At 30.1% G+C, this 13,138-nt stretch overlaps 2 protein-coding genes across 2 annotated transcripts; both read right to left on the bottom strand.

Annotated features, from left to right (window-relative positions):
* Positions 1–734: 734 nt before the first annotated feature.
* LOC103868320 lies at positions 735–1,115 on the bottom strand. Its single transcript, XM_033292585.1, has one exon. It carries the CDS (start codon positions 1,113–1,115, stop codon positions 735–737), a length of 381 nt encoding a protein of 126 aa, XP_033148476.1.
* A 10,476-nt stretch (positions 1,116–11,591) lies between these two features.
* On the bottom strand, positions 11,592–12,704 carry LOC103868321. The gene has a single exon (XM_009146425.1). The coding sequence runs from the start codon at positions 12,702–12,704 to the stop codon at positions 11,592–11,594; it is 1,113 nt and encodes a 370-aa protein (XP_009144673.1).
* Between the last annotated feature and the right edge of the window lie 434 nt (positions 12,705–13,138).

Raw genomic sequence — 13,138 nt, 5'->3', positions numbered from 1 at the left:
TACTTCTTCCGTGGTAGACACTTAAGGAACTTTTTAACCAGCTTGGTCTCTTCAATGTTTTCTCCTACAGCGGTTGACTTTGATGAAATCTCTGAAAGTTTTCCTACGAAATCATCAATGGTTTCACTTTCTTTCATTGTGAGCCTGTCGAATTCAGCCATTAGTGTTTGAAGACGGGCCTCTCGAACTCGTTCGGCTCCCATGTGCCGTGTTTTTATAGCATCCCACACTTGTTTTGCTGTGTTCATCTCTCCAACCTGTAAGATTAATGTCTCTGGTATAGATTGAAAGAGTATGGCTGTTGCCATATCATTCTTTTCCACCTCGACAGATTCATCTTCAATAACATCCCACACCTTATGGACTTTCAGTAGCACTTTCATCCGAATTGCCCACACGGTGTAGTTTGTTGTATTTAGCATTGGACACTTGATTGAAAGACCTCCATCTTTCGGTTTTGTAGCTGCCATTGTTGTCGTAATATCACCCATACCTTGTTCTCATATGTTGCCTGCTTGGATCGAATCCTAGAAGCTCTGATACCAATTATAGAACTCAAAGATCAATTAAGAATAACTCAATTCTTATTAGCTTAAGAAAATATCTCAAAACTTAAGCTCCCACAATGATCTATCAAACTCACAAGTTATGTCACAAGTTGACATCTCCTTATATAGATCAATATATTTCCTAATCTCATTAGTAAAACAATCTTTATCTAAAGCATAACTTAACTAGGATAATGATAGCTTGTTTCCTAAGCTATCTTTCAAGTTTATCTCCAACAGAGGCTGGTTGTGGCTAGTGATGTAGGAGGATAGGAGAACTTGTTGAACGATGTCAGAGAAAATTCTTGAGCAAACAGTGGTTAAAAAGTTTTTGATTCCTGTGATGGCACTGTATCGATTTTGGTAGATTATTTGAAGAGATATATCCATAAATTCTGCAGTCACAGGGATCTGACTGAAACCATTTGGAGGTTCTTCGGATTCAAGACACCGGAAGCATAAGACAGCCTCATTAGCAAGAGCTGCAATGAGTGGATCGTTGAGAGCCATGATGACTGAGAAGATGTGCTCAAAGCCAAAGTCTTCAAGCCAAAGCCATGTGGCCATGACAAGAAGTGACTCAGCTAGAGATCTTGAAAATTTTTGTACCAATTTAATGAAAAGCAGTCTTTCTTGAACATAGAAAGCATGCAGTTGTTCAATGCTACAATTTGACATAACTGACTGGGATTTTTAAGAACTGAGAAAAAAATACCGACCGCCCAAAGTTTAGAGAATGTGAAAATTAAAGATAAACTATATTGTTCTCGTTATGTAATAGGTTCGTTTTATACAGATATATGAGGGTCACAAATTTAATAGATTAAAGATAATGAACAGAAAGATTTCATTATCTCATTTTATCCATACGATAATTAGATATTTTACCAACCAATAACTGTTACAAATAAAAAATCAAAGATATAAATGATGGGTGTAAATCGCATTGTGAAAGTTTTACCGCTCAAATGATAATTTTAATTTAACATAGTCTGAATTATCCCTAACAAAACTTTATAGTCATTCAAACAAAGTAAACATTCTATTGATCCGCCTTGTTTTTTTTTTTTCTATTTTCTGAAGTGGCTCTGACCTAAGAATTAAGATCTTCAAATCATCTATATGATATTTAAATTTTCGCAAAAAAGAAGAAGAATATTTTACATTTCTTCTTATGTTACATTTACAATTGTTGTGGATTATTTTTCACAATTCCCGAACCGAAAACGATTTGTTTTTTTTTTTGGAGTATGACAGACTATTGGAACACATGTTTAACTATTACAAAAATGTAAAAATGTTATATGTTAATAAAGATTGTTACAATTCAGAAAATCAAATACTTTTATGAGATGATATATATGCTAAGTGTAAGGTACCTTTTTAGTAAATTACTGATACCATATGAACCAAGCTATAATTGGATATTATTTTTTTCTTTGATAAAAGTAATCAATAAAAATTTGACATATCTATGATTCACTGTATACAATATAATCTTAACATATATGTATAATATACATTTTAGTTATGATATATTTTATTTTCAACTATTTGTGGTCCTCTTTCCTTTTATTTAACTGAATATATCTAATTTTTTTATTTCTTTTCTATTTTGTAGTTGTTTCTAAAAATTATAGATTATTTCAATAGTTTTGAAAATATTTTTTTTTTGCTGTCAAACCATATTTTTCTTTTGTTTTTCTTTTAAATATTTTTTTATCGTTGTCTTTATTTTCTCGTGGCTGTGAGTTTGTATCTCATTTTATATTTTTAAAAATTGTTACAAACCATTTTATTGTAGATGGGCTTCTCTTCCTTCACATGACCTATTTTAGATTTTAGACAGGCTCAAGATAAAGAATACTTAAAAGGAAAATTAACACAAAGTGAGGAGTGCCAATTAGAAGAGAAAAATAAAATGAACTGGCAAAACTAATCAATATATATATATACACACAAAGTTAGCCATGCAAGAAAGGGTCATTCAGAAATCACCGCTTAAGAATATAACACTCATCACATCCTTTCTAGAGAATGTTGGATCACTTACAATAACACTTTTTCATGTATCTTCAATTTATCCTAAATCACACTTTATTAATAATTAAATAACATCTCCATTAACTGAATAATCAAAAAAAAATTAAAAGAAAATAAAAATACCAAGTAGCAAAAAAGCGTTCAACGTCCAACTACTAACTAATACTCAATCTCACCCGAAAAGGGTAAAGGGAGAGTGAGCAACAGGAAAGTCAGTCATTGATAATGTGATGTTAAACCTACAAGTACAGGGACTCAGACTTACACTTTCACACGATTATCTAGTCCTAATATTTAACAATCATGACACCTAATACGCTAAAGCCTTGTAAGTAGGGGTGGATTCACACACCTAATAAGTGTGGCACGTGACACATGCTCAATAATATAAATCCTTTGAGTAAATATGTACGTAGTGAAAGTGTTAGTTCTTCCGGCTAATTCTTGACGATTGGTGCCTCGCCCAATTCATGTTCGAGCCTCCCCTCCTGTTCTTCATTTCTTTCAATTTTTTTAAAAACACTTTTGATCATTGTCACCAAATAGTTTTCCCTTTTACCTTTGTTTTTGTGTTAATTACCTAAACTATTCCTTTTTTATATATAATTTCTTTTATTTTGTGTTAGTTTCTTCAAAAATATAATTTATTTGAAATTTACTCAAACAATCATTTTTATTCAGTTTGCTTTTAAAAATTAGACTAAAATAAAACACTTTTAATCACTTTGTCAAGAAATATTTTTTGCCTTTACCTTTGTTTTTGTGTTACCTAAACTATTTTTCACTTTTAATTTTTTTTTATTCTTTACTTTTTTAAACACTTTTAATCACTTTCTCACAAAATATTTTTCCTTTTACCTTTGTTTTTGTGTTACCTAAATATTCTTTCTTTCTATAATTATTTTTATTTTATTTTATTTAGTATTAGTTTCTTCAGAATATAAAATTGATTTAAAATTTGCTCAAACAATTATTTTAATTAATTTTGTTTTTAGTAATTAGAAAATAAATAAATAAAAAACTAATTTTATAGATATTCTGTGAATTTTATGATTTATTAATATTTATTAAATTGAATATTTAACCTTATATGATATATTGATTTTAATTGATTCATTAGAATAATATATAAAGTTTTAAAAAATAATTTAAATTTTATAAAAAATAAAAAGATTGGAGATCTGTTCTGATTAAACTGAAACTACACTCCAAAATCGCCATGAAAAAAAAAATCTCCAAAGAGAAACTAAAAATCTGATCTATTGATCAGAAGAACCAAAGACAAAAAATGTAACCTCATCTCCTCATCGTCCTCCCTGTGAAAGAAGTAGACAGAAAACAGAAAAAAGAAGAAGAAAGAGAGAGCATTTTTCTTTTATAATTTATCTTAAGACAATCAGGGAGAGAGAGTACAAACAACAAAAATTGTAAATATAAAGTAGGTCACCTTTTATTATTTTTTCTTTCTAAAAAAATCAAAATGGTAAAACTGTGAATATTTGTGTTCCATAGGGTCTGCAGAGACTTTTACAAGACTTTGTTATTGGGTCAAAAAAGTATGTTGTCCTCTTTGCAAATAAAAACTGGGTGTTTTTCAAAACCAACCCATATTTTCAAGTCAAACCCAAAACCAATCTTTTTTTTTTGTCCATACTATTCATCAATAAAATTTCCATACTATCCTTATGTTTTTCAATTATTTAAAAAATTACCATTTTTATTTAGTTTTTTATTAATTTCGAAATTAACAAAAAACCAAATACACCCTAACCATTTCTTCTTATTTACAAAAATGCCATCATCATCAACTTTTTCAACCACCATGAACCACCATTTTTTGAGCTCTAAAGCTCTAGTATTCAATTTTCAACAACTTTTTTTTCTCATTCTAACCCAAAAAACTTCATTTCCTCTCATCTCCTCTACATTTCCATCTAAAAAACTCTCATAACTATCATTTTCATAATCACAAACTTCATATTTTCGAATTTCTTCATTAGTGAATCGTTAAAGATGCTTCATTTTGCTCATATTTGGAGTTTGGACGGTTGAAAAGGTTGGAAACGAGCTTTACACAGGAAAAATGTAACTATTTACATGGTTTTCGTTCTTTTTCAGATCTGTGTCGCGACGGTAGACTGTTTTGTATGTCTACGCCTCTGTGGAGACTTACGATGCAGTCTATTTGTCAACGCACGGGTTAGTTTTGTAATTGACTAGATAAATTTTTTTTCTAACGCACGCTTCTCAGTAGTCTCCGTCTTTACCTTTGACAACAAAAATAAAACTTTCGGTAGACTTACTAAGACGTCTACCTAAAAGAGGTTAGTTTTCATTTGACCAAACTTTTGACTTTTCAAAATAAACTTCAACGGAAGTCTACAAAATGTAGACTGCCAACGAAGTCTATAAAATGTCAGTTTTGCATTTGACCAAAACTTTGACTTCGTGGAATAGGTTAGTTTTGTGTTTGACCAAAAAGTTTAAAAAGCAATCAAAAATTTATTAAATTGTAGACTTCATATGCAGTCTTCTTATCTTAAAAAAAATGTAGACTGCTTATAAAGTCTACTTTTTTATTTTGGTCAAATGCAAAACCAACCCGTCGGATCTGAGAGTAGACTTCACAAGAAGTCTACACACCCGTAGACGTTCATTTCAATCTACTGATTGGAAGTCAAACTTGGTCAATTGCAAAACTAACCTCTTTCAAAAAAATTTAAACATGTAGACTGCATATGAAGTCTAGTACTGAAAGTCAAATCTTGGATGAATTCTGGTCAATTGCAAAAAGTAACCTTTTTAAATTGTAGACTGAAATGAAAGTCTACATGTACAAAATCACAACTTTTATTCAACTATAGAAAGCAACCCGTAAAATGGTCAATTGCAAAAACTAACCCAAAGAGTAGACCTATTTGACAGTCTACGTTTGTAAACTGAAAAGAACGTCTACATCTTCAGAGACTGAATATTAAGTCTGCATAGAAATATCTATAAAAATGTGAATTTGTGTATTAAATTTGTGTATTATTCATTAAATTTTTTTCTAGTTTTTTTATTTGACAGTGTGTGTTAGTTAATCCTAATAGTTTGAGTGATTTTGAAAATAATTTTTTTTATAATTATGAAGGTATAATTAATTTGATTTGACAATGTTGTTAGCTAATAATTGTAGACGTATTTGTAAGTCTTCGTTTATAGTTTTGCTAGTAATGCTGAGCTTGTTTCAAAGCTGAAGTCGGTGGCTGTGGAATATAAATTTACATTCTCAGTATATAAGACAACGAAAACTCTGTATGTGTCTAAGTGTCGTGTTCAAGGATGTGGTTGGAAACTTAGAACGAGTGTGAAGCATGGACCAAAGACATTTTGGGTGACAAAATATTCGAAAAGGATGAAGAATGTTCCTTGTGCATGATGGCTGTACACATGGTAAATTTCTTGAAATGACATAAGAAGATTATGATCTGGACAACAAAATTGAGAAGATGGTGCTAACCTATTCCTTACCAAACATCATTTAAAGCAAATGACTCCGAATAGGCAAATACTCCTCTTATGCCTGTCACGAATAATCGACAAGTACGGAACTTGATCGAGTTATCTAAGATACACTTTGTACGCCTTTGTGTATCAAGCCTGCGCCAAATACACTAAATTTTTTTGGATTGACTATATGTTAGATAATAAGTGTAGACGTTTTTGTAAATCTACAAATGTAGACTGCAGTTGAAGTCTACGTCGTAAATTCTATTAAAAGTGTATTTGTGTATTATTCATCATATTTCTTCATGATTTAATTATTTTACAGTGTATGTTAGTAAAATTTTAATGGTCTTGGATGAATTTCACAATTTAATGTGTTATAATTATACACTTGATACTTATTGCAAATTGTTTTGATTAGTGTTACTCTTGACAATTTTTGGGAAAATTTTGTATAGATTTTCTTCTTCTCACATGTGTGTTAGTTATTATTTTAGCTTATGGTGGTTTTATTTGTTTGGTTGGTTAGATCTTGTGAAAAAATTGATATCTAACAAAAAAATAATAATATCATACAAGTGAAAACAACTAAAAATGAATACAATGTTTATAGATTATGCATTAAAAAATTATTTAAAAATTAATATTTTATTATGAAAGTTATTACAGAGCAATATATTAAAAAGTATTCTTGAGTATGTTTGATTTTTCATAATCTTGATGCCTCAAATAAAGTCTTGGAAAAAGTACATGCAAAATAAAATAGAGTTATGAGAAAAACATAAGATAAAAAATGAAATCATATTTTAGTAGACTTTATATTAAGTCTACGTAAAGTTATTGTTTAGTAGACTTTAGTTGAAGTCTACACTAATGAAAAATTTTCATATCTAAAAGTGTGCATTTAGAAAATTTGAAAATACTTTGTTCTGGAAAATATTTCGAAAATGGTTTTTTGTCATCATTGTAACAAAGCAAAAAGATAATGTATGAATCTATAAATATAGTTCATTATAAACACAAAATATCTTATAATGAATATATGGAAAGCTTACATTTTTGGGAAGATGATTTGAAAACAATGGAAAAGAATATCTGCAAAATAAAATAAAATTATGAAAAATAAGATAAAAATTAAAATCATATTTGAGTAAACTTCTAATGAAATATGCTTAAAAGTCAAAGCTAGTAGACTTCATTTGAAGTCTACCAGCCGTAAGTTTTAAGTAGATTTCAAATGAAATCTACTCTATAAAAAAATAGATCTGAAAAATAAATACATTAAAAATATGAAATAAGTTTAAATCTAAAAAACTTTTAAAAATATGATTTAATAGACAAAATAGTTATAAATTAAAGACATATTAATATGAATTTTAATATGTAACTTTATTTGAATATCAATACTAGAACACATATTTTAAATCTATAGATGTAAACCTTTCATTTCTAGGAGGAGAAGAGAACAACCATGAAAGAAAATACCTGTAAAATAAGATAAAATTATTAAAAAACATAAAAAAAAATTAAAGTCATATTTTTGTAGACTTCCAATGAAGTCTGCTTAAACTTTGTGGTTTAGTAAACTTCATATGAAGTCTGCAAGCTTTAGTAAACTTCTTTAGAAGTCTACACTGTCTGATAATTTTCAGATCTGAAAAAATATATATATTTTGAAATGTGAAAATAATTTTAAATCTGAAAATACTTTACATAATAGAATTTATAAGGTAAACTAGTAGCAAATTAATGTAGAGAGTTTGATCTATAAATTTATTTGAATATAAACATGTAAATCCATATTTAAAATCTATTAATCTAAAACTTACATTTTTAGAGGAGAAGATGAAATCCATGAGTGATAATACCTACCAAAAAAAGATAATATTGTGAGAAATAAATAACATAAAAATACACATTTAAAATCTATAGATCTAAAACTTACATTTTTTAAAGGAGAAGATGAAAACCATGAATCATAATATCTAAAATGACAAGATAATATTGTGAGAAAGACTTGAGAAAATTTTAGAGAGAAAGGAGATAATGAGAGAGTTTTAGAAACAATTGAGAGAATTTTAGAGAGAAGAGAGAGAGTTTTAGAGAGAAAGGAGAGAGTTTTAAAAACTTGTGCAGCCACTTTAGAGAGAGACTGTATAAATTTTGTTTATATAGGGAGACAAAAATGTAACTAGGTTAAAATTTACGATACTGTAGACTTTGTTTGAAGTCTACTAAAATTAAAATTTTGGAGTAGATCTTACTATAACATAGTAGACCTTTTTGGAAGTCTACTATAATAATTTAATTATTGTTGTTTATTCTTTATTATTTTAATAATTTTAATATATGATTTATTTATTTTTTAATAGTTATAGTATATGATTTCACTTTTTTATTCGTAAGGAACTTAACTTAGTTTAAATATAATGATGTTTTGTAAAACAAATTGAAAAATATAGACTGAAAAAGACGTCTTCAGATAAATAGATTTTATTGTAGGTCTACGAAACCCTAAACCACAAATCTCAAACCCTAAATGTTTTGCTTGATAATCAAAAAGTCTCATTTATACAAAATATAAACAACTAAACATTAATATGCAGATTTAAGTTAATAAAACAAAAAAAAAAAATCTAAAATCTAACCCTATGAAATCAACTACTAAAAGACATAACATGTTAGAACCTTTTGTTTCTAAAGTATGAACATAGTCTAACACATGATAACCAAATTAGTATATATTATTTAAAATTGTTCGATTATATGAAATTTTAATTTATTTACTTCATATTATCCATTATATTGATGATTAGTTAAAAATATCACAATAATTATTTTTATGCATTTTCAAAATTAAATTATCAAATTAGAGTGTAGACGACAAAACAAGTCTATAAGGTAGACTTCGTAGGAAGTCTATATATATGTAGACTTCTTTTATTACGTGTAAACTTCCAAAGGATAGAAACGTAAAATACATTTCTGTTTTTTGTTTGGTCATAAGGGTTAAATAGTACTTTCACTACTCCTTTAGGTTGATTTTGCATTTGACTGAAAGTGGGGTACACTTTTACATTTGATTTGAATATTTGGATTGGTTTTAGCAAATGTCCCATAAAAACTTGGCATAACCCATAGTCCTAATTGATAACTTACTCACGACCCATTCTTACAATTTTTTCTTTGTTTTACTTCGTGTTGCAGCATCTATCTATTATCATATCTAAACTTTTTTTCTTCACTATATTTTAATGAATAAGTACTAATAAATAATGGCCGATTATCAGAACCAATCCAAGGTGGTTGATAAATACAAGCAGATGATTACATATCAATGCAGTCATAATTAGCCACTGCTCTATAAATCTGAGATTTAATTTTGAACTTGGATTTATTACCAATACAAGTAAATCTTCCCTATATTGTTTTAAATCATGAAGCCCGGATAACAATAGCATATGATAAAATAAGAAAAATGAGGCTTATGCCTGATAGCTCCTAACTCCTTCTCATAATTGCCATTAATATCATTGAAGTCCCGAAATATTAGTTGAGGTTTGTGCTCATAAGCTCGAGCAGCAGCAACTTTATTAGTTTTCACCAATGAGCCTGACGATGTTTGAAAGTATTTCTGCCATCTTTTACATACATGTTTGAACAATAGAGAGAAGGGTTTTCCAAAATGAATCTTGACCTCATCATTTCAAAAGATGGCTAGTCCACCCTTCCCCCCTTAGCAGATACTACAACAGAGTGAGAATATTTTTAGTTCTTTTCCTACCTTATATACACACTTATCTACATTCCCAACCTTTGACAATTCCAAGCAATATCTTCACCACTCATGTGGTGTGTTTGAGAGTAACCACAATACCATGAACACTGGTTGATTGAGCATGGTATGTAGAAGACGAGCATATTTCTTGCCATTAAGAGGATGAATTGAAGGTTTATCCTCCATATATGTTTCTGGAGCTTTCATTTTACCGCATGTTCTCATAAATAATAGCAATTAGTTGCAGCATTGGACTTCCCAAGCTTTTATCTCCACTCTTCAACCCGAAGACTCCTTTCTCCATTAATTCCACATATACACCGATTGCGGTAATTCTTTCTTGTATTTTCGCTTTGGTTCTTGTCTTTGTCAACTCCACTGATGCAGCAGAAGAGCACTCTGGACACATTTCACAATCATGCTTCAAACACTATTACAAGTTGTACCGAACATCTGTAGCATATTGTATCAAAAGTCAAATTGTCATAGCTGAAACTAAAACTTAAGGATTGGTAAGGGGTTTTAATTAGAGTTAATTGGTTTTTACATGTTGAAATACAAGAACAGAGTGATATGGTTCATCAAAAATTCTTGGGTAAACACGAAACATAATTCATGCTTTTATCTTGGCAACAAGACAAAATGGTGGGATTTAATTAGAGTTCAGCGGTTATTTTTTCCTATAGAAATAACATTGCCTTCATAGTACCATCCAATAGCTTTGGTTTATTCTTTTCTTGTATGAATGTTAAGATCAAGCTTTGATCGTAAATACCATATTTGGTAACCGTCTGATCATGCTTTGATTTATTATTCTTCTGTACGAACTACATACGCCGAATTATATCATGCATTTTTACATTTCAAAATCCTACACTTTTCACTAATAATGAATGAATTCCTTGCAAAATAATTCCAATGGCTACTATTTGTTTGTTTAGTTTTGTTGTCGATTCATTTTAGTTCGTACCTCTTTTTCTACATGCTGAAATTTATTTTCATAAAAAAAAGTATCGTACCACGAAATAAATACAACCTAAATTTTGTTTGATAATCATAATTTTATGAGAGCCGTTTGTTACCTTACATATAATTTTATCGTAATTAATTTTAAACTTTGGTCCAAGAAAATTTTCATTTTGTAAACTTAAAAATTCTGATATTGTGGTATTTTTTTATCAAATTTATAAATGTCATTAATGTTAAGATTCTAATTTAATTATGAATATTCTAATTCTTATCCCTATATCAGAAATTTAATTTAAATATTCATTCTGAACTTTTACAACCAAGAAAAAAAGGTCTTTTGCTCCTTGGGTGCTGCACTTCAGGTTTTAAAATTGTATTATCCAATAGATGTCCAATAGATGCACTTCAGGTTTTAAAAATTCTGATATTGTGGTATTTTTTATCAAATTTATAAATGTCATTAATGTTAAGATTCTAATTTAATTATTAATATTCCAACTTATCCCTATATCAGACATTTAATTTTAATATTTATTCTGAACTTTTACAACCGAGGAAAAAAGGTCTTTTGCTCCTTGGGTGCTGCACTTCAGGTTTTAAAATTGTATTATCCAATAGAAAAAAATTCACATTCAAAACGAAAGATATATTAGAAAATAGGTAATCCACCTTGCCACTTTAATGAATTACAATGTAATAATAAAGAACAAACACTATTTTTTATTCAGAAGCAAAAACACAACTTATAAGACTCAAGAAGACGTTCAAACATGCGAGGAGGAGGGCGCAGCGAAGAACTTGTGAACCCAAACATGTTTTCCATCAATAGTGAACATGTTTTTGTTCATTGGAGTCACGATCTCTTCAATCTTCGACGCATATTCCATCTTCAACACCATCCTCGCAAACAAGGGCTGCTCATTCTCTTGCACTTCTTGCATCACAATGGCTTCTATCACTTCTCCAAACTCCCTCGTGAAGTGAACCCTAACCTCCGATTCAGAAATTGGATATCCTTTGGAAAACTTTAGAATCACCGTCCTATCATCTGCCGGCGTCACCTCTTCCTCGTCCTCCTTGATGTCCGCCCCCTCTGTCTCCATCACGACCGCCTTTGCTTTTTTTTCAACATCTGGAGCAGGAACCCATTCTTGTGGAGCACTCACCTTTATAGGGGTTGATCGTCGAACACTCGATCTAATAGAGGTTCGTTGTTGAACACTCGACCTACGAGAGATCTGTTGTTGAACATTCCACCAGCTAGGGGTTTGGTGTTGAACACTCAACCTAGTAGGGGTTTGTTGTTGAGCACCCAACCGGATCTTCTTCATCTCCTCAATGAGTTTTGCCCTCTCTATCGCCAACAGTTGCTCTTTGTAGCCCTTCTCGTATATATCATCGAAAGCTCGGTTGCAGACATCGTTCAAATTCTTTGTCACTCCAACGAGAATAGTTTCGCGGTACTGGTTGATGTAACTGAGTGTGAGATTACTGTCAGTTAGACCTTTGAGAAAAGGAATAACCACCTCATCATTGTTGTTGTGGTTAAGGAGGAAGAAGCTTGAGTAGTCTTGGTTGTATAAGATACTTAGACACACACCGACTTCATTGGCCACCGCGTCGATTAACATGTCTTGTGATGAGACAAGATACGCGACCAAGTTGCGTGCAAAGCGAAGTTGCTCGACCACGAGGAGAAACGCAATCACTTGAGACGATTGGTTCATGTCTCGTTTTAGAACAAAGACGAGGCGAGTGAACAAGTCTCTATCGATTTTGTGGAAAGAATGAAACTCGTCTCGAGTTACCTCCACTTCAAATAAAGAAGAATCGGTTGAGAAAAATGGAGAAGGAAAAAGAGAAGAAGAATAAGCCATAATATTTCTTAGATATTTTATGGAGGTGGTGAAATGATCTTTGTTCTAGACTAAGTTTAAATAGATGATTTTCCAGTCAAATTGGTCAAAAGGTGCAATCTTTTTTTTCTATAATATACTTCCTCGGTCATATCTCTTATTAATGAGATTGAAAGTCATATACCTTCTGATAGAAAGAGTATCAAGGCTTCGTTTAACTGATAGATCATGACCCTTGGATCATCATGGATGATTCATCATTCATCTCTAAACCATGTATTCCAACTTTTTTTTGAATAATTTCCTTTTTATAATTCTTTCTTTTATGGAAAACCCTAAATCTTTTCTGACTTCTGAAGCAAAAATAAAAACACCTCATATATTATTATATATTACAATTTTACTAAATCAAATTAAAATTGTGAGGTTGACAATTGATGATATCTCTCTGTATA

The sequence above is a fragment of the Brassica rapa genome, chromosome A05 (genome assembly GCF_000309985.2).
Source record: "Brassica rapa cultivar Chiifu-401-42 chromosome A05, CAAS_Brap_v3.01, whole genome shotgun sequence".
NCBI classification, from domain to species: Eukaryota; Viridiplantae; Streptophyta; class Magnoliopsida; order Brassicales; family Brassicaceae; genus Brassica; species Brassica rapa.
Note: the sequence above shows the minus strand (reverse complement) of the source record. Positions and strands in the feature narration are given on the sequence as shown.

Coding starts and splice junctions, on each gene's coding strand:
- LOC103868321 (XM_009146425.1), bottom strand. CDS start 12,704: ATGGCTTATTCTTCTTCTCTTTTTCCTTCTCCATTTTTCTCAACCGAT.
- LOC103868320 (XM_033292585.1), bottom strand. CDS start 1,115: ATGGCCACATGGCTTTGGCTTGAAGACTTTGGCTTTGAGCACATCTTC.